The sequence below is a fragment of the Rhea americana genome, unplaced genomic scaffold (genome assembly GCF_003343005.1).
Source record: "Rhea americana isolate MKP2758 unplaced genomic scaffold, rheAme1 scaffold_8, whole genome shotgun sequence".
Taxonomy (NCBI): domain Eukaryota; kingdom Metazoa; phylum Chordata; class Aves; order Rheiformes; family Rheidae; genus Rhea; species Rhea americana.
The window spans coordinates 10,728,542-10,751,461 of NW_028186978.1; the positions used below are offsets into that span (position 1 = coordinate 10,728,542).

Below are 22,920 nucleotides of genomic sequence, written 5' to 3' on the forward strand. Positions count from 1 at the left end.
GCTTTATCTGCTTTTCTCCCACATTTGCATCACTTCTCCTGTCATCTGTGTCTCGTTCCTCTTTCTGATCGTTCTTCTTTATCTCTCTTCACCGTGTCCCAAGCCTACAGATGTGCACTGCTCCCTCTTTATCGGTGCGCTTACTTCAAAGTAAGGAGCTTTACTGGGGCCAGCATTAGTTATCTGCACTGAAAACACCTTACAGAAAAGGAGTTTCTCCTCCTCTGCTGACTCTGAAGCACAAAATATTCCTCCTGAGGAACGTAGCCCTGGGTCTCAGCACTTCCGCTTTTTCATTTCKATTTCAATTTCTTGCTGCAGGAGTTCCACCTAGAAATTTATTAATCCCTTGCTTGTGTCTACTTATTTCTCTCCAAAAAAGGAAATAACCTATTTCTGGAGACCAAAGATTCCTCATCGCCCAGGAGTCATGACAAATTCAGCCCTGGGGAGCAGTGGTGGCTCCACATTAGCCAAAGTATACACTGAAATGCTGTTCTGGTGCTTACGGTTTCCAAAGAAGTGTCATGTGGCAAGGATGTCACTTGGTACTTGATAGTTTAATCAAACCCTCGGGGTTAGCAGACATTAATTATCTCGTAGTCCAAAAGCATTAATTCCTTCCCAAAGTGACATCATTTAAGTATGACAAATGCATGTCCTTTCACTTCCCTGACTGGAAAGTGAACACAAAATAATTCATCAACAGTATCGTTTTATCAGCATTGCCACTTGGGCAGAAAGCATTACATGAGCAGCAAATATTGCTGCACCCCCGGGGGCAAAAGCCCGGCCTCCGAAGCAGACTGAATCCTCTCCCATCRTTCCGTCTTTTCCCTAAGGCTTGTTAAGCCACAGGTTAGTCTTGGTGACTATCTATTTATAAGTAACCGGCTTGCAKGTGTTTGGCCCCCCGCGAGGTAAGTGAGGTTACTCAGGGCTTGGCTTTGCAGATGCCGAGGATTTGGAGGGCGCCTGGTGCACAGCGTCCCCTCTGCCCAATCCCCGGGACCAGCGTGGAGAGCCCCGGGGCCAGCTGGTCCCTCACCTTCAATCCCTATCCAGAGCTGCGGCCRTTGGCTCTTCCTGACGTCTCCTTAGCAAATACAATTTTCCATTTAAAAGCACTCTGCTGAGGCTTAAACTCATCCCAGTCTGCAAGGAGAATTTCACTCAAATGGGTATAAACACTTTGATTTTAMAGCTAATTAAGCGCCAAGTGTCAAATCAAGTGCCAAGCTGGCGCTTATGTTTTGCACTCACCTTTAACAAATGGTTTTGTTTGCTGTCTGGCCAGAGGATAATTTTGTCTGACTACACCCAAGAGACATCGGCATTTCTAAAGCATCTTTAGCTATCAGGGAAAACAGCCAGGCCGCAGCGATCACCATCTTCTGGCAGAAGCATCAAAACCTGGTGTTTGATCAAGCGTCAGGTTTACGCGTTAGAGGAAGCATGGGGGAAGGCTTCAGCTCGGAGCGAGACCTTCCGAGCGGACGGGCGCCCGGACGAGCCCGCCCGCAGCGTGGTGCCCCGCCGCGCAGCCCCCAGGATGGAGCGGAGTCCTCACCAGCACCCCGCGAGGCTGCGCGGCCGCCCGGCGCCGCCCCGGCTGAGCGGAGCGGGGACCTCGCGGAGCTACGCCGACGCGGGGACGGCTGCCGGCGCCGCTTTCCTTTATTTCTGYGCGTGCCCGTAGCTGCAGCGGCCACTACACAAGTGGGACGCTTCAGGGCGCTCGGCTCGGGTTTTCCTTTCAGCCTGACGTTTGGTTGAAGGCGAGTGGCCGGCAAACCTCGTTTTGCCAGATGGCGAGTCGGGAGCCCCGGCGCGAGGCGCCCGGGCCAGCACCCCGCGCACAGGCAGCGGGCGTCATCCCGCGGGGGACGGCGCAGCGCGGACACGCAGCGAGACTGTGAGAGCCTGTCGGACTCCCAGGAGTAGCGCAAAATGGTCACGCAAGCTCCCCTGGAGAAGCAGGCCCTTAGCAAACGCGCAGGCATTCCCGGCCGACGCGAGAGGGGAGTTAGATGGTATTTCCAGATGGCTGTTCGTAGAGCAGCCAGGCGAGAGAGGCACAGGAATCAGGGCTAGCTTCGAGCCGCTGCTTCCGACACCAGCCCCTCTCCACCCACAGCATCCACTCCCAGGGGATGCTGCCGTTGCTGATGCAAGTTTGGAAACTCTGTAAGATTCCTGAGCGATGCATTTGGGAATGAAGTACGAGACAGAGGAAGCAGGAGACAGAGCAGAGAGAAACTCTTAGACACAAAGTTAGCAAGGGGTGAATGAAAGCAGGGTGATTTTTGTCTTAACACAGGGATTTCCCCCTTTCCTCTGGGAGCGAGAGCTCAGCCATGCATGCACATTGGCATGTAGTTTTGCATCTCCCAGACTGACTTCCACATCAGAGCAGGCTTTGCACCACAGACCTCTGCTCCTCTCCAGTGTGCTGGCTTTCCTCCACGTGGCCAGCAGATAATGCGATATCATGGGCGCCGCTTCCTTTCGCTGTACTGTAGTTCCCCTCCGCCTTTCTGAATCTGAGTGACGACACAGCCACGGACAGAAGGGCAAATACCATGAACTGCAGCATCCTCCAGCAATTCTGCTTTTCCCATCAGCTCAGGAGCTTAGTGAGAGTATCTCCTCTCCCACACTGTGTCATTTTCTCCTCATCCATACCTGAAGGTTTGTCCCAACTTTCAATCCTACAGCCTCACAACATGCAGATTTACCTTCACTTACACCTTACTGTTCAGTATGTCAAACAAGATCCTGTTCACTTTGCCTGCATACACAACTTATTGACCTTATGTCATCTAATTCTACAGGATTTCTAACTCCAGCCTCTACTATCCATGGCATAAACAGGCTATTTCCATGTGCTACTTAATTACATGCTAATAATCTTCCATCTAGGAAGCCACTACATTGACTCATGCAGAGTTTATTTACAAGGTACATTGCAGACAGATGTCCCAGCACTCCAGGCTGCCTGGAAGCTCTGTAGCCATGTTAAAGAAGCATTAAGCCACAGCTCCAGATGTTGGGCTCTGCACCCTGCTCTGCACAGCTCAGAGCACAAGCAGAAGGAGCTCAGATCTGCTGGTGAGCTACCATGTAGCCATGCACGAAGCAATAGGGAAATAATAAAAGAAAAAGCCACATACACAAAAATTGCTGGAATTAAGATGTCCAATATGTTTTACTCTGTGGAATTGTATAAAGTTCAAAGATGGTAAGCATAACTTTACAAAATCCAGCAATGAGGAAGTTAAGATTTATCACCATAACAAGTTCATTAATCATAGCTGGATCAAAGGTCCTGTTAAAATGAATAAGATAAGCTAATAAGGACTATCTGTGGAAACTGAAACATCACAAAGAAGCAAAGAAAYGAGTTACCAAAATGAGTGATTTTGGGGTGATGACTTGACTTGATCTGCAATCACAAAAAAAATCTTTTGATGGTAGAACCTAGACAACACAGGCTGAAGTTTATCCTCAGTTTTATGAAAATGAGTCAAATTACATGTAACAAGCCTCAGGCATGGAGGAAAATCTAGTGTCTGAGAATACCAGAGCAAGGTATCCTCTAAGTCCTCAGGCTCTCACTGGCTACTGCCATGATCAGAAGTCCTCAGAGCAACACCAGTGCTTCATCTCTCTCCATCCCTCTCCCTACTYATGCTTCCCCAAAAGTCCCAGGAGGGTTATACCTTGCTTAGACACTTCACTTCAGGATTTACCATCAAGCTTTGCCTCTGTCATTACTGAATATGGTATGTTTACTGTTCAAGTGACCTAACTTACCCCTCCATGGCTGGTAGCCACCTCCTCCACACCTGCAGCTAAGATGCAATAGTTTACAACAGATAAGTCGTTCAATATTTTAAACAAGATATTTACCTCACCTGCATACATGACTTATTGACATCATACACCATTTAGTTCTGCTGGATTTCTAACACAAGCACAGTGTGCACAGAATGTCATGAGTTATCTGGGCTATCAGGTTTAATCACACCTCTCCAAAGGTGTTTCACAGTGAGCTATTTACCTTGCAGTCAGGAGCATGCATGTGTTTAGACACAGAGTTTTTCTATTCCTTCTCAGGGAAATGAAGAACAGAGGGATAGGATAACAGAAGACTAATGTGTGCTACATCTTATCTGTGCTGGACATTGCCTTAAGATTTAGCTAGTCCTAAACTTTTCCAAGCTTCTCATCACCTGGGAAAGGAGTGTGGTCTACCTTCTTCCATGTCCTGCCTCTGCATTGCAGCTTCAAGGCTGATGCTTTTAAATCTTAAAGTTCTTGGCACCTAGTTTTCTTCCCCAGGGTGTCCTTTCGCTTGCAGGCTCACCTATAATGCACAGCAGGAAGTAGTGGTAAGCCCACAAGTCTTGATACCTGAATTACTTGCCAGGCATTATGAGTAGCTGCCCAAACAACTATACATCTGCAGGAAGGAAGAGGTAAAACCCTCTCAGACTGAAATCACCACCTGTCCAGCTGTAGCTCACAGTGGATAAATTAAAAGGCAAAACATAAAAGGTAAAAGGTAATTATAACACTTAAAAAGAAAAAAAAATCTCTTACCACTTAGTTGTACATGGCAACTAAGAGAGTCCAAACATGATAAAAAGAAGCTCAGTGTAGGGAGTCTCTTATGTGAGTAGGGAGCTCTAAGGTAAAGCACTATCTTAAAATTTTCCTGTGAATTCGAAGCACATGTGTCTAGAATGCTTCCATATTTTCAGGGTGTAAAAATTTCATTGCTTATCAACAGAAGCCAAATAACTCAGTGTCCTGGATCAACAACTTGAAAATCAAATCGTGTATTTAGTAGTGCACAGAATATGAGCTCTGACAGGTCCTGATCCAGTCTCCTGTGCAGTCCACAGCCTCATGCAGCTTTGGACCAGACTTCAGGAACTGCGTACAGTGAAAYGGTACCTGCAGAGAGAGGCAGGAGAGCTGCACCTATGTAAGGATTTTGCAGGCACACACTGAAATGCCCTGAAGGCGTTATAAAGTGATACCGCATTAAGTAAAGCTTCTAACTAGGTATCACCCAGTTTAACAGTCTCCTCCRTTCTCCATGGCTAGAGGGAGGGACACAAAGAATCATAGGCCTGGAAGGGAACTCTAGACACCATCTAGGCTATTCGACCACCTCATGTCAGGAATGATTAGATTTACATCTTTTCTTCTAGACATTTCTCTAGCCTGTTCTTAGAGGCTTTCAGTGATGCACTCCACGTTCTCCATCTCTTTTCAGCCCTCTCTCTGTGTTCCATTTTCCTTATCATTAGACATCTCTTTATAGTAAATATAATTCCTTGTTGCTATTAATTCCTTCTTGTTCTATCTAACACATGCTTGGAAACTTGATTGTTCCTCTCCTCTGTAGTGTATTTGAGGACTTATATCCCTCATCAGTCTGTTTACCTTTAAATATCTTCAATTTTGCCATCTGTCACAGGTATATTCTGGACTCTTATCTTCTTAAAAGCAAAACAAAACTACAAATCACATATCCTAAGCACTGTTCAGTCCCTTCTGAGGTCAAACAGTCTTGCAGAGCAAGCAATTGCACAGGGAGGACTACGTGATATGCAGACTCCATCTGCCCCTGAAGTGTGCAGCCCTGGGCCAGCAGCATGCTGGGCTACGGCTCTGGTCAACAGAGACGTTTTCCACATTTATTGTGCCTGATTAGAAAAACATTCCAAATTTTGGGACTGACATTTAAGACTGAATGAAGTTCTAATTTGGTCTGATCAAGGCAAACTTTAAAATAGATTGTCTATTGCCTGTGTTACCATATTTCTTTTATGAGTGTGAGTGGGAAGAGCATTAAGGAAGGCCATAAATCAGATGCAAACTTCTGGTGAGTGCAGGAAATCCTTTAGCATTTATGTTTCATAGAAATTGGAATAAATGCAGATTTATTCACATTGTCTACATTTTCCGAAACATCACCCAAGGAGGCTTTTACAGAAGCAAAATGATCAGAAGAGAAAAAACAACCAAAAACCCATTGGTGCCTAAAGCGCCAGTTACTAATCATTGCCTCCCACTCATTTAAGAGAGGAGGAGAGAAAAACCTTGCATATTTATCTTCATTTATTTATTATTGGGGGAGGGGAGAATAAAGGAAAAATAAACCACACTGTAGTACTGAGACATGAGACATTTCTCTTAACAGCAATAGCGTGCAAGCATGTCCATTGGAAAATAATCTGCCTTTAGTGACTAACTCCCAGCAGAAAACTTGGCTACCTTCCAAAATGTAAATATCCCTGTGTGTATGCAGGAAATCATTTTCCGCAAACCCAGAGCTGCTCTAGCAGGATGGGAGATTCTGAGTAGCGCGCCATGCATATATTCTTATTGGAATGGGTTAAAAGGAGCTCACAGCAGCACGTTATGGATGACACCAGCGAGTATTTAAGCATGTAGCTTAATGGTAAAGCAATTAATAAGAGCAGTTGCTAGCAGTTGCACAACAGAGTGTTTTAAAATTCCTGTGCTCTTTAACAATAATGTGGAGAGASGCTGTGAAGGAGGAAAAAAAAAGCCTGGCATGGAAGGGACATTCCTTCAGTTCCTCTCAAAAGTTTGAAAAATCTCTGGATAGGAAAATACTATTGAGCAGCCAATTCTTTCCACATTTGGCTAAGCCCAATGCCCAAAATACACAGAACACTACTTCACTTTGAAAGGATTGCAATACTCCTATCTGAGTCATCTGAAAGCAAATAAAATGAGACCTAAACAAATAAACCTAATTGTGCATGGAAACAAATCCAACTCTCCAGCTTGGCCATGGCTTTGTTTTTGTTAGTTTAAAGCCTACATATGCAGTTTTAGTGGCATCAGGAGTTATACAAATATTGACAACAAATTGCCAAATGTTGTTTTTTTCCCTTCAGTGCACAGTGTGAAGAAGCGGGAGAATGCTTCTAGGAACCTTCCCCAGCACACTGAACCAAATCACAGCTTGATGGGACCTGCTCCAGCCTCCYCTCTAAAGGGCAGGCACTAACAAGGTTGAGCTTGTTGATTGTTATCCTCAAACACTTTTATTTTTCGCTCATGAACTTTGCTGAACACAAATGCAGGCTTTCGAAACGTAACTCAAATGTTTGCACCATAGCCAGAGCGTTGTCACATGCTCTGTCCTCCACCCCGTGATTTGTTGCTAGYCTGTGTCATCCTTAACCTGCTTCTGGTGGTTCGGCCAGGAGAGAAACAAATAACAATGACAAGTGAGAAAACCAAGCTGCRCTCTGACAATCGGACATCCTTCATTTAAAATGCTATTGCCAGTTGGAGGTTGTGGAAAAGGAGCACTCACCATGAAACAGAAATCATACTTATGACATTCTGGTGATATCTGTCAAAGAAAATCGTAGATTTTGATCGAGTTGGTCTGAATCTTTGGCAAATCCCACAGGGARAGGAGAGTATGTCAAATCTTGATCTACTGTGAGCCAAAGTTAGCCAAAACACATTTTACGTTTGATTTTTAAATCAAGCACACACTTTCCTCTCATACAGAGGTAATGAAACAACACATTTTCTTTCTCTTTGCCTCACGTTCACAGGATACCTACAATTCTTATTATTCTAGCTAGCTGCAAAAAGAGATTTCCATTTTGAAAAACATAAACTTTAAATCACCATGAAGAACTAAACAAAGACCCTTTTCACATGAAGAAACCACAGAAATCAGACACATGAACCTTCCTGAATAGTCAAAAGCCTAACTTAAGACACTTACCTACAACACTGGAGAGATGAATTYGTATCTTTATGCCTTCTAATTCATCCTGAGAACTTAGAATTTGGCCTTCCATATCTCAAAGAACATCCTAAATAGCAGATTATTGAATACCCTGCAGTGAACCGCTCTTTCAATCCCAGTCTTTTTTTTTTTTTATCAGAAAATGCATATTACATGTAAGAATGAAAGTCCCATTAGAGTTTCATTGCAACTGCTGAATTTCCAAGAAAAGTTGAAATACTAACATCTAACATCTTTCAGCAAAAGTGTTCACATCTTAGCTTTCACTATTATAACATCTACTCTTCAGTTATTATATATTCAGTATATTAAGGCACTGATGAAGAAGCATATACTTAGGCCTTCTGTATTGCATTTCTTATCATGGTGTAAGGGCTCCTAAGCAATTGCACAGTAAAGGCGGAATCACTAAATCAGTAGAAAGCATATTGGAAAACCATGAGAACTTGTGGGTTTGTGAGAAAGTGGAGGGAAAAGAAATCCTCTCTATTTCACTAATTCTGAATCTTCATAAAAAACTCAGAATGCTTGGGAGTGTTCATGCTGTGAGCAAACACTGAAATACGACAAGGCATCAAGGCACGTTGTGTTACATGATATTCAGACAGCTGCTGTGATGGCAGTTTCAATCCACCAACTGGTGCAATGAAACAAATCTGAAATGCAAAAGCTAGATTTCCACCAAAATATTTCATTAATATTACATACACATAAGTCAGGGAAGTCAGACTTCTAATCCCCACAGCTACTCTAAGTCAGTCCTGGAGGACAAAGCAATAGCGCAGCTGCACAGATAGGGACTCAGAAGGTACTCTAGGTTTCAGTTTGCTGACTGGAGCATGCAAAATTTCTGTAACAACGTTCTGTTATTGTATTTTCTTTGAAATTTCTTGAAGGGGGAAAATACCCATTGCTTTTCTGTGGAATGCAAGTATGAAATGACTGCACACCAACATATATGAAGATATAGACAAATTTGTATGAACACCTACTTAGTGGAAATTCCCATTCTGTGCAATAGAGCTCAGCAACATGCGCCAGGTCAGAGGAGTAGAAGAGAGCTGCATCGTCCTAGATTGTGATCTGGGGACCAACTACAGCATGCAGAATCACACCAAATTTCAGAATGGTTGAGGTTGGAAGGGACCTCTGGAGATCATCTAGCCCAACCTCCCTGCTCAAGCAGGGTCACCTAGAGCATGTTAGACAGGGTTGCATCCAGGCAGGCTTTGAATATGTCCAGAGAAGGAGACTCCACAACCTCTCTGGACAACCTGTTCCAGTGCTCTGCCACCCCCACAGCAAAGAAGTTCTTCCTCAAATTCAGGTGGAACTTCCTGTGTTTCAGTTTGTGCCCATTGCTTCTTGTCCTGTCACTGGGCACCACTGCAAAGAGTCTGACCCATCCTCTTGTCACCCTCCCTTAAGGTATTTGTAGACATTGACAAGATCCCCCCTCAGTCTTCTCTTCCCCAGGATAAACAGGCCCAGCTCTTGCAGCTGTTCCTCATAGGGCAGGTGCTCCAGCCCTCTGATCATCTTCGTAGCCTCTCTCCAGTAGCTCCATGTCTCTCTTGTCCTGGGGAGCCCAGAACTGGACACAGTACTCCAGGCGTGGCCTCTGCAGGGCTGAGTAGAGGGGCAGAATCACCTCCCTCAACCTGCTGGCAACACTCTTCCTAATGYACCCCAGGAKACCATCGGCCTTCTTGGCTAAAATGTGCCATTGCACKTTGCTGGCTCATGGTTAACTTGTTGACCACCAGAGCTCCCAGGTCCTTCTCTGCAGAGCTGCTTTCCAGAGGTCAGTCCCCAGCCTGTACTGGTGCATGGGGTTATTCTTCCCTAGGTGCCTGCACTTGCCTGTGTTGAACTTCCTGAGGTTCCTCTCCGCCCAACTCTCCAGCCTGTCTAGGTCTCTCTGAATGGCAGCACAGCCTTCAGGTGTAYCAGCCCCCCCCTTCCAGTTTGGTATCATCAGCAGTGCTGAAGAGGCACTCTGTCCCCTCATCCAGGTCACTGATGAAAAAGTTGAACAAGACCGGACCAAGCACTGACCACTGCAGGATACCACTAGCCACAGGCCTCCAACTAGATTCTGTCACTGATGACAACCCTCTGAGCTCTGCCTTTCACCCAGTTCTCAATCCACCTCACTGTCCACTCATGTAACCTGCACTTCCTGAGGTTATCTAGGAGGATGTTATGGGAGACAGTGTCAAAAGCCTTGCTGAAGTCAAGGCACACAACGTCCACTGCTCTCCTCTGATGTACCCAGCCAGTCATTCCATCAGGGAAGGCTACCAGGTTGGTTAAGCAGGATTTCCCCTTGGTGAATCCAAGCTGACTACTGATCACCTTCTTTTCCTCCACATGCTTAGAGATGAGCTGTTTCATAACCTTTCCAGGGACAGAGGTGAGTCTGACTGGCCTATAGTTGCCTGGGTCCTCCTTCTTGCCCTYWTTGAAGACTGGAGTGACATYRGCTTTYTTCCAGTCCTCAGGCACCTCTCCAGTTCTCCAGGACCTTTCAAAGATGATGGAGAGGTGCCTGGCAACAACATCCGCCAACTCTCTCAGTCCCTGTGGGTGCATCCTATCAAGGCCACCCATGGATTTGYGGATGTCAAGTTTGCTTAGAATCATAGAATCAGTAAGGTTGGAAGGGACCTCTGGAGATCATCTAGTCCAACCTCCCTGCTCAGCACAGTCACCTAGAGCATAGTAGASAGGGTTRCATCCAGGCGRGCCTTGAAGATCTCCAGAGAAGGAGACTCCACAGCCTCTCTGGGCAACCTGTTCCAGTGCTCTGCCACTCTCACAGTGAGGAGAGTGACAGTGCTTAAATGATCTTTAACTTGATCCTCCTCAATCAAGGGAAAGTCTTCCTTCCTCCAGACTTTCTTGTCTCTAGGCTCTGGGATTCTTGAGGGCTGGCCTTAGCAGTGAAAACTGACTCAAAGAAGGCATTCAGTAACTCTGCCTTCTCTGTGTCCTTCGTCACCAGGGAATGCATACCATTCAGTAGCAGGCCCACATTTTCGCTAGTCTTCCTTTTGCTAGTGATGTATTTGAAGAGGCCCTTCTTGTTGTCCTTGACATCCCTTGCCAGCCTCAATTCTAAATGGGCCTTAGCCTTCCTCGTTGCATCCCTGCATACTCTTAACAGTGCTCCTATGTTACTCCCAAGTGGCGTGTCCCCTCTTGCACATTCTGTGTACTTCCTTCTCCTATTTGAGTTTTGCCAGGAGCTCCTTGTTCATCCACACGAGTTTCCTGCCTCTTTGGCTGGACTCTTACTCACTGGGATGCACTGCTTTCGAGCTTGGAGAAAGCGATGCTTGAATACTAGCCAGCTCTCCTGGATACCCCCTTCCTTCTAGGGCCCTAACCCATGGGATTTCTCCAAGCAGGTCCCTGAAATGGCCAAAGTCTGCTCTCCTGAAGCCCGGGGTTGCAAACCTACTTATTGCCTTGCTTCCTCCATGCAGGATCCTGAACTCCACCATCTCATGGTCACTGCAGCCAAGCCTGCCCCCAACCTTCACATCTCCAACCAAACCTTCTTTGTTTATTAGCACAAGGTCCAGTTGCACACTTCTCCTTGTAGGCACCTCCACCCCTGTGTCAAAAAGTTATCACGAGTGCTCTGCAGGAGCCTCCTGGACTGTTTGGGCCTAGCTGTGTTGTCCTTCCAGCAGATACAGTGGTGGTTGAAGYCCCCCATGAGAACCAGGGCCTGTGACCCTGGGGCTACTTCCTGAGGCCTGTAGAAGGCCTCATCAACTTCCTCTTCCTGATCAGGTGGCCTGTAGTAGACATCTACAGCAGTGTCACCCATGTTATTCTGCCCTTTAATCCTTACTCATAAGCTCTTGATTTGCTCTTCATCCACCCCCAGGCAGAGCTCAATACATTCCAGTTGCTCTCTCACATAAAGAGCATCTCCACCACCTTGCCACCCTTGAAACCTGGCCTGCTCTAAAAGCAGTCGCTTCCTTCTCTAATGCCCCAACACCCAGCCTGTCAGCACAGGATGTTGGTTGCCATAAGCCCTCCCAAGAAGTGCAGACCCTCTACACACAGAAGCAGAGCCTGCCTTGTCCCTTCTAAGCTGAAATAACCTGTAGTCTCAAACCACAAGGGAGGGAGAAAGACTTCCTACTAAGACCCACAACCAAGACTCAGGAATTACATACTCTTCTGCCTCCTTTCTTATTTCACTAAGAAATCAAGTTTTGTCTAATTTAGCAAAGCACCTCTTCTTCATGGAGAGATCCATTAAATCCACTCTTAAACTTCCAAAGATTAAAATAATGGGGAGAGAGAAGTAGAAAAGAGCATTTAAAGTTGTCCATAAAATAGGGCACTATGTATGTGGATAATGGATTACTGACCACAGGGTACCTCACCAGCCTGCTTTATCCCCACTTCTCTTCTCTCTCTCTCTCATTCTTTTTCTCACATACACAGTCTTCCTTGGGCTGGACAGCTTCATGAGCCTTGAAGCAGGTCAATTAAAATGAAATAAAAATCAGTAAATATCACACATAGGAAGGAGACTACCCTCCCAACGTTAAGAGTGCTCCTGCCACCCCCCTCTGCTAAGGGGCAGATGGTTGTCCCTCCTAACCCTTGGCAGCACTTCCTTCCTCAGCCCCCTCACCCCACGGCTCATGGGGCCGAGCTCAGCTTTCTGACGTTGTCAGTGTCCTACTGCAATGTGCAGGCTTGCTCCGAGTGTAACAAGGTGAACCGTCATTTTCTGCCCTTGCTGCCATGGTGGGTGGCCATATCAGTGTCTGCTCTCATCTGTGCAGCAGTGTACACTTTGGAGTGTACAAAATGTTCCATACAGCACATGGAGGAAAACACCCCATGCAGAGCTCTGTGCTCGCAATACGTTACAAAGCTGTATTTAGGAGCAATGTTACCATAAAGAGCAACTGGCCTGTATTTGACTTGGAACTTCTGAATTATTATAAGGATTAATGAGAAAATATATGCTTCTCAGTTCATGAAAATGCAGAAGTGGACACTAGCAAATCTGTGTACTTCATCCAGGGAATTCTACCCATCATGTTTCTACTTGGTACTTACTACATGTTTAACTGTTTCTTATAATTTTCCTTGTTCTATGTATTTATTATCTATTTATATATTGAAATAGCTTTTATTTTTTTTTCTTTTAACTTTCTAGGCCATCTAAGTCTATAATATCAGATCTTCCTGTGCTAATTCTTTGTGACTACTATTTCTGAGATACTTCACCAAGTTATTTACATTGCTAAAATGACAAAAGTTCTTTTTTCCCCCCACTCTCCCATCCRCCCCCTGTCTGTCTGGTTTCCCCCTTCTAGTCTGGCTGAAGTGACAAACTCTCTCCCCTAGCCAAACATTTGTTTTTACAAGGTATTTTTATACCATCACCTCTTCCCTGCATCTCCCCCGCCTACCCACCACAAACATATGCTGTKGTAGGAGGACATTCTGGTTTCACATCATTTGCAATGTTGAGGTGACAAATTTCCCCTCCTTCAAGATATTTTTTTCAAGACCTGGTTTGTAAAATGCAAATGCCAAAGGGCTAGTTTGTCTTTTTTACCCTACACATGGAGATGTCTTTCTTTACTTAGAAGAATTCAATGGAAGAGAAAGCAAAACCTATTTGATTTATTATGTTATCTAAAACTTGTTTATGCTGTAGAAAGATTACAGAGAGAATATTGTCCAGAACAGTAGAGTCCTTTTATTCCATCCTGAGGAAGATGGAGATGATGGAGATTTCCAAGAAAGCAGGCAAACACAGCCACCCTACTGATTTTGTTAGTTTATCACAGTCTATTTTTCCCCATACAAAAATGCACATGCTGTTACAGCCACACAGAAAAAACAACCTCAAGTGCTCTAAGCATCAGGCTTGGAATCCTGAAAAACATGACTGTGGTCTTCATCATACCAAATTAGGGGTACGTGTACTCAGCAGTCATTTGGTGTGGGGGAGAAATGCCTAAGCCAGTTTTAAATTAGCAGGAACAATCTAGTTAAAACAGCACAGAGCCCAGTTTGGGCTTAGCCACTCTAAATATTTACCCTTCTCTGAGCTAGACGTTGCAGTGGCATGCATACTACCACAATTAGAGAACTTCCAGTACCTGAATTCACCACTGAAAAACTAGGTCGGATATGCTAAACATCCTGGTAATTCAACAGCATACACGTGTGGGGTGGGCCAAATTCAGATTATTTATAATGAGACTGAGTTTGGCCTTCTTAGCAGCATGGCAAGATGGCTGAAAAAGTGCTTTCCATGCAGGGACTGTATCTATTCAGCACGATCCATTAGACTTTCTGAAGTAGGATAAAATCTCATTCTCTGTCTCAGGACCAAATTTAATATTGTTTCAGGAGGGCCGCTGCATTTTAATTCTCCTTTTATGCAGAATTTCAAATGCAACAGAAGACAACCAAAAAAGAATGCTCCAAAAATGCAACTTTGTGATTTTGTCATATAAGGAGGGCCAAGAAAAAAGTTTGAAAAACAAAACAGGGTGGGTTAACTCACTGCCAGCAACTAAACAACAAAATGTGAAAGCACTGAACAGTGAAATGTATTTATACTGTGCTGCAACCAGCTCCAGAGAACAAATTATTAGCAGAAGGAGTCAGTCATAGCACACGCAAGGCTTCCCTCAAATCAAAGAGATACGGCTGTCACTGTGGGCGGCCAGAGAGCACAGAGAATGAAAGAGACAGGAAAAAACCCTCTCCACAGGCTGAAAACATCTTGTAGTTAAGGGAGTCGGAGCAGAAAGTGGGTAGGGCGCTTTGTTTCACTTTGGTTCAAGCAAGGTCATTTGGGGGAAATGTCCGCAGAAAACGAGCAGGAATGAGCTGAGCAAAGAAGAAGAAGGGAACAKGAGTTTCTCACTGAAAAAAATACACGACTTGGAAGCTTGTGAGCTATTTTTCCACCACAAGAGCTTTTCAAAAATTGATTTCTTTTGTATGCTGTGGAAAGATGTTACTAGAGGACCACCAGACCACTGCAAAGGAGCCATCCACCAGAAATACCTAGCAGTACATCAGAGAGAAAAAGCCATTCCCCATCATCTGAGCTATCAGTCTTCAGGACTCTGTTGGAAAACATTCAGGAAAGCTCAGTTCTGCTGGCTCCTAACTCATCACCCAATCCTGGTACTATAGTCAGAACAAGGTGATATTTATTTGGCAGCAAATTTACTAGGAAAAAACAATTTAAAAACCCTGCATTAACACTCAGCTGTTGGCTAAAGATACTGTTCTCTTCTGCATGACACTGAAGACTAACAAAACGACCTCTGAATCTCAGAGTAAGCATCTAAAGAAGCACCTGTTGGCCCATGAGGAAAATATGTGAGCAAGCCCAAAACTTCTAACATATGAAGAGATTACATCTCTCCCTGCTGGATCACTGGACACTTCCCTGCATTAGGCTTTATCTGAACATTTGCGCAGAAGGTAAACATGGCACAATGTAGCCTAAACCAATTTTTAATTGCTATAATCAACTCTGTATTTTGCTTTTTCTAACTTTTTACCCTCAGAAGAAGCAGTAAAAACAGAGATACATCTCAGTGACTTGTGTTTTGTCTTCAATCCACATCTTAGATTTCTTTCTTCTAAAAGAGGGCAACTGTRTATCTATGGTGGAATGACTGCAGTTCACATGCACCTACGTGAGCTAGCTAAGCAGTGGCCCACTCAGGTCCTGTTAGCAGTGTAGTTGTGTCAGCACGAGCCCAGCACCAGCTGCAGAAACCATCTACACAGCTAAGGAAAAACTCTGCCAAGTAGCAATAGCAGCACCAATATCAGTGAAGGCTATATGGATAGCAGTAACCAAAGTAGGCAGTAAAAAGTTGGCTCAGATACATCTACAAATACTGGTATTAGCCTACCTTTATTAACATTTTCAAGATGTCCTGAGATCTGGGGAGAAAGATGCAGTATCAGCACAAAAGCATTCCTGCCACAATAAACATACTTGGCTGGACCACTGCCTTTTCTTGAGTTCTGATTTGCTTCAAGTAAATACAGTCATTTATTGCATGTTTCACCTTATCACAGAACATCTGCTGTCTGTGATGAGCCAAATAACAGACAGACTCTAAATTCTCCTGAGATACCTCTGGCTGACTGTATACATAGCTTTCCTCAGAGGCCAGCATGTCACTAAGCAGTTGGCCTACTATAAACCACTTCATCCTCTAGATGTTCCCAGATGCCTCATGCTGCACTCATGTCACAACTCAAGTTCCTGAGGAGCCTATAGAACCTTAGCCATGCTTTATATCTACCATGGGAGCAGTGTGTTTCTTATAAAGCAGTTCTTTCAATCAACAAGACAGAAAATGAAGAGAGAATTTGCTGGCTCTTGAGGAAAGGTCAGGAGTGGAATGTGAAAGAAGCTGAGGGGTTCAGTAACAGTAACACTGTTTAACTTACAAGAAGGACATTCCTCCAGGAATAGAGAATAACAAGAAGAAAACAAAGAGAAGACGACCATGAATAGAGTGGTGAAGCCAGAGGATACTGGGTACTCAAGGCAGACAAGAAACAAAATGCAAATGCTGGGTGAAAACATACTGAGGAATTGAAATTTTATCCAGAACATAGTGAGCCAATGAAAACGTGCAAAGGTAATGGTAGATATGGCAAGATTCAAAGAAATTTTTGCTGTAGGATTTTCAATAGATTGAGTGAAGAGCAAAGAAAGCAGGACTGAGGGAGACCATAGAATCTAGCTGAGAATCCTGGTCTGCAGCAGGCTGTTCACCGTGGAAGAGGCACTGTTAGAAGCAAGGTCTGAGAGCATCTCAAGGCTGAGTAAAAGGGAGAAGCTGAAGCAATCTTTGGGTGACATGAAGACAAGGTAACACAAATTGCTCCCCAAAAGCATGGAATGGGTTAGGGTAATACTTCAGATTCAATGCAATGTACTTTAGGAGAAGGTGAGCCAGAATCTACTAGTTTGGGTCTCTGTACAGTTGGCTTACTTTCACTGTCTGCAAAACAGCTGCTCTCAGTTCACACCAGCTTAAAACTTTGCCCACTCCACACTCGGTATTCCTCACCTCAATGTTAACCACAAAACGGCATCAAACAAGAGCACAAAGTCATGCAAATCCAGCTAGAAATTCCTTGGTGCTCTTCCCCACCCAGAGAAAAGTTTTGCMTATCACAAATGGATAAAAACAGATGGTGACATCTAGACCCTTGTGTTAAACTAGTCAGAAAGTCCAGCAGTTGAGGTTTCCTATATGTCTGAGAAGGCAGGCCCACATCACTATGCTTCCTAATACAGATTGTGAGGGTCTGAGAGAAAAGAGATTTTTTATAATCTCTTTAGCCATGCTGCTCTATTTTATATTAACATGTGGTGTTTGTCTGGTGTATCCAATTTAGTATGGACACAGGTTTGYTCCCTCTTCCACCCAACCATCTCAAGAACTTTGTCTACTCTAATATAAAACAAGATACATATAGCATTACCTTTTCTTCAAAGCYGAACAGTGGAAGCTTCTTCCACAAGGACAAGATACCCCCAATCAGCTGAACAATGATATCTTGTCTACGCAACAGGCAGAAACTATCAGCCATCACTGGGTCCCTGCACTTGTGGAACCTCCTACATTGYCCAGGGCCAACTTCACTGAATTTATTTGCCTCGGTGTAAGGCAGTAAATGATTCCTGCACCTGTACCACATCACCTGTAAGAACACAGGCAGCTCCAGGACTTGTACTACCAATCTGAGCATGCAGGAGTGGGGATGAAGCAAAGYGCACTGATGGAGCTAACATGTAGGAGAACGTGCATGATTGTGSTTAGCAAAAACTGAGGTCTCTACATTACCTCATGTTCGGGAAAGCTTTTCCTGTTTAAGAAAGGCAATATTCAGGGACTGCCTTATTTTGAGAGTCAGTCTCTCTTTTAATAAGTATGTCATATGAACCACGAACAGGAAGCTGGAAACATGGGCAGAAAGATTGTCTGTGGCCAACAACTGTGGTCACTTATGTAAACAGTAYAAATCTGGTCACCAAGGAATCTATAAAAGCAGTAAAAGCTTATGGGGGAGATAACAGGAAAAAGTGACCCGAAGTAGGCAGGTTAGGTGATCACGTTATTGGTGCACTCTATGGGCACAGGGAAAACTATCAGGACTACAACTTGGGTCCTTCGCATCCCTGTGAGTATTGTAAACACCTAACTATTGGCTGGTTTTGGGGAGGGAACACTCTTACCCGTATTTTTTCCACAACAAACCTTCAAAAGATTTATTTTCATCTCCATGTAAAAAAAAGGCATCATTTTATATCTCAGAATTTCAAGGAACAGAACAATTGTTTACGACACATGTTTGTAAAGAAAATAATCCAGTTGCGTCAAAGTACATAATTTACCTTTACAGTACAAAGGTAAAGAGCCTTCAAACTAGACTTTTGAACTAAGAGCCAACGAGGGCTACATTTTAACCTTGCATTCAGAAAAATCCTGATCATCACAGGCAAAAAACTATAAAGAGGCTCATTTGCCCCATCTAATGGTCAAWGGGAAGATTGAATCTATCCTACAATTAAATGCATCACCACCAAGGCCCTGATTCAGTGGAATTCTCAAGTTCTCATTTCTAACTTTAAGCAGATGTTTAAATGCCATTGACAATAGAACTTCAGAAAACACATAAGTGCTTTACTGAAATGGCTGAATGTTTATCATGGCAGGAATAGAGTAATGATTTCTTTAAGGCAAAAGAAAAAAATGCRTTACTTTCAAAGAAAATACTGTGACAACCTTTTCAGTAACATTAAGTTGTTTACCATGAAAAATTAAATAAATACATTTTCTTTTGTGCYGAAGTCTGCTAAGGTCACTTTATASTAGAAAATAGTAGCCTGTAGAAACTTTGTAACAAAGGAGTCCACATGGATTGTGGTTATTACAAAATTACCATGGCTTTTTAGGGAATATTTTTAAAAGTGTTTATCAAATAGCAAGTGAGACTCCCCAGAGACCTTGTATCTACCACTGCTTTGTGCAGCGTATTCATTCTTCTGAGGTGGGTCTGTCCTTTTAGAGGACAGGCYGAAACCTAGCGTGATAACCTGCAGTTTGGGTGGGTGAAGAGACTTTTTATCCTACCATGCCCTAGGATGGACATGTTTGGCATGAAGACCTGTCAGGCGTCTCATTTGAGTACATGGCTCACTTATCTACTACATCTTTCAGGATAGTACTCACATTCATGCTGTAACATCCCTCTGTTCCACAACCGCTCATGCTGATTGCAGGTCTGATTAGATGTGCCTAGAGAGAAGCTGCAACTGGCAGAAAGGCCACCAGAAAGTCTGGCGACAAGCTTCCCACCCAGTAACCCAATATACCTGCAAGGTGTCTCATCATGAGATCCTACACCCCAGCATGCTTTCTCTATGTGATCCCTGAAAGCCTACGACACTCTGTATGGCACTCTGCAGATACTCAGCATGCAAGTAACTCCATTTCCACTGCGTAACACACAAGTGTCCTACCCCAGGACTGAAGWATCTCAGAAAGTCTAAGCAGAGACAGGACTAAACTATCAGTAGGTCTGTTTCTCTAGACCTAGGCAGGAAAGTTCACGGAGGAGTTATTGTCACAACCGCAATGGACAAAGAGTGATGAACCACCAAACTCAGCCAGCAGAGTGCAACATCGTCTTCAGGAGCACAAGTGGGAAAGGAGAAGTGCAACAATCTATTTTAAAGAGCTATGACTCTAGTTTCCCTGTAAACTCTGAGAACAAACCAGCCAGAGCAGGGAAGGGACTGCAAAGGAGGAAGAGGAACAGCATCCCCTCTGAAGGTCACTCATCTCAGGTAATAAATCTGAGAAGTGATTATAACTGCTCTCAAATATATCAGTTCTACAGCAGACAAGGAAAGAAGTTATGGGCAGTAGAGCTAGACCCGCTGGTATACCAAGTGATGTGTTGTGCATAAGAGTTCATAAAGTACATGAACTACTCTGAAGATCATCATAAAAGGTTTGCTCAGCCTACTCCCAGAAATATATTCTGGGCTGAATTATTTGCCTTAAGGGTATGGTCAAATGTCTCTGAAATCTCTGTCTCTAGAGTTTAAGACTTTAGCACAAGGAAAACAATGGATGATAGTGTCTCAGAGCAAATGTTTGAGTAGCCCCACAACTGCAATGTAAGCCTGGATCCAACATTTCTAGCTGACATCCTAGTAGAGGACATAAAAATGATCAAGAAGTTTCTGAAGATGAAGTACATGATAGTACTTCAACAGCTCAGGAACTCTGGTTCACTGAAACACTGACAAAGTCAAGAAGTATCTGTAAGAAAAGTCCACTGAAGACAGTCCCWGAGAGCTATCTCGTTGAGTTCTCTGAACCTTCTAGGACTTTCCCTGCAAGCATGTAACTACCTCTCATGTTTACACTAGTCATCAGAGGAAGCAAACAGCAGACACCTAAGGTGTAAGCCAGGACTATATACAGTGAAAGATCTTACTAGAACCTCTTCCGGTATGAGCTGCCTTCCTCAAGGACAGTCACTTYGGGATTGCTGCATCTAAGCACACCTGACTACCTCAATAATTCCTTAACTGGGTGGCACCAGGAGAACAACTCACCCCAGGTAATGATTTTAAAGTAAGATTGGAAATAACTTCTAGAATTCAATTCTTTGGCCTATAAAACATTGAATGATGAAGGAGAAACCAGCATTTACACTTGAGAAAACAGGCCAAATGCATCTGGGCTTCTGTCAGCAGTGAATTCATTCACAATCTACTGTGCATGAAGACTTACCCAGGGAGAGGTATATTCCAGCTGCTCAGATTTCCTCACTCATATAATAAGGATGTGCTGCACTAAGTTCCCCAAGAACCGTTCACAGAGTGAAACCACCAACATCGCTGTGCTGGCATTTGAGCTGTGACAGTATGTTGGTCAGGTGGAAACTGCTAGAGAAGGAGCAATAACAAATAGGTGTGAAAGAGGCTACTGTGGGGGAAAGATGCTGACAGGGTGATGGCCCAGGCTTGTTAGACACAGATTTATATTGCTGTCAAAAGCAGCATACGCAGACGAAGGCTGAGCTTCCTTAATTCTCAAACACCTTTGACAGTCTGTGTTCTGGTTAGGCTGGGAAAACCCAACCTTTTCCCTATATGATGCCAGATATAAAAATCTGACTTACATCATGGACCCAAAGTTTATTATGTCAATCTGAACTAATAAATAACCCAGAAATTAGCAAAAGCAAATGTTTGGAGAGAGCTCTGGATATAAAACAGACTTTAACTGAAAGTTACAACCAACTACAGATAAACCTTTCAGTCTCTCTTTTTCTGTTGCCACCAATATAAGTGAGAAAATTCTCCCAATCCCTTGCTCCCCTAACCACTGTCCCATTATCCTTGTTTAGAAACCATATCCCACAGCTGCTTGCACTACACTTAACACACTGAGGACCCAATTATTTCGTAAAAGAAGTTGAATTAAACATGCATGTTCCTAGTTGTGAATAAGCTTATAATTAAGGAATATACAATACATTTGAGAGGAAAATGTAGCATTCCTCTTATCTAAAAGACTGTTTTGTTATGTCACAGAACTGAATAGAAATTCAATTTCCATTTCTTCCTTTTTACCTTTTCCTAGGAGCAAAATCTGCATTCTTCAGCTGTGATTACACAGGCTACTCTTTTTTCTTTTTTCAATAATAATGCACAAGAACACAAAGACAAGGTTCCCTAAAAATGGAACCCYATATTTTATAACAAAAAGCAGTTCACTTTCACCGAGAAATAAGCAGTACAGCAAATAATAAAACAGAAGTTTCATTTTACATTCAGACACTTACTGGATAATTAGCCAATTGACTAGTCTCTGTTTTGGGGTTCTATTAGGGGGAAGGAGCGACTATATCTTTGGTCACAGAGATTCTAAAATTCAAAAYAAAAAAGAAGAAAAGCAAAGAAAAATAGGAAAATCAACCTGGCACTTCTTGCTGTTGCCACAAGTGTTAAGAATATTCTTATACATACCACTCACTCACCAGGAAAGCAACATCTGAAAGAGCTAGAAATCGCAGCTTTATCACCACTCAGCTTTGCCACCGCCACCTTCCACCTCCTGCCAGGCACCCAGCAGCACCTTTTTAAGCACCACCTGCATCTGGGCAAAGGCACACTGATATATCCCAAGGGAGTAGCCAGCTCGCTCTGACATAAAACTAGGCTCACGTGCTGTAATCAGCCCAGGGGCTGAGTCCCAGCTGGCAAATCTAAAATGACTTCCAGCCCAAGGGAAATGAGAGAGGAGTGTCCAGAAAAAGCTTGTATAGAGGGCTTCCAAACCGTAGAATCACTCCCTCAAAGGAACGTGAATACTGCCTGGGCTGAAGGGTTAGAGGGTTTGAGCTGTTTGAGCAATCAAGGAGGGATGGTTTTGTTCCTGTCCTGGGCTGGGCTCAGCAGACCTGATTCTTCTGCTGTTAAGTGAAAGGAGTTTGCACAAATATGACTGCAGTTCCTGTTTTGCTGGGTAGAAGGAGGTAGGATTGATCACAGGTGCCTCACGGCATAACTGCCTTTCAGCATGGCCAAAACACTGCTGCCAATGATGCCTCTGAAAGGGAGTGTGGCCACCTCAGTCAGAATTAGCTCCTCAACTCTGGTAGCAATGCAAACACTCCTCAAAAGCCCACTTCGTTCATACTGTCACTGTGAAGTAAATGCTGGAACTGCTGGTTACCACCACCTCATCCGTGGTGGTGAAACACAGTTCCCTAGCAGTTGTTTGGATAATGGACATATGGAGCAAGCCCAAACACGGACAAAGACTGAGTCCTCACCACACCCCTCTGCTTCCCTAAAAATACAGCAGGCTGCATTAAGCCATCTGGCAGGATAGACAAATTAAAGGACAAGAGGCAATGGGCACAAACTGAAACACAGGAAGTTCCACCTGAATTTGAGGAAGAACTTCTTTACTGTGAGAGTGACAGAGCATTGGAACAGGTTGTCCAGAGAGGTTGTGGAGTCT

General features: G+C 44.0%; 1 protein-coding gene across 1 annotated transcript in view; it reads right to left on the bottom strand.

Moving 5' to 3' along the window:
• RBPJ (recombination signal binding protein for immunoglobulin kappa J region) overlaps nucleotides 1-21,951 on the bottom strand; it is a 153,468-nt gene extending 131,517 nt beyond the window's left edge. The window contains exon 1 of the mRNA XM_085322678.1: nucleotides 21,932-21,951. Coding sequence (XP_085178804.1) covers nucleotides 21,932-21,945 — 14 coding nt within the window. The 5' untranslated portion in view covers nucleotides 21,946-21,951. The remainder of the gene's footprint in view (nucleotides 1-21,931) is intronic.
• Between the last annotated feature and the right edge of the window lie 969 nt (nucleotides 21,952-22,920).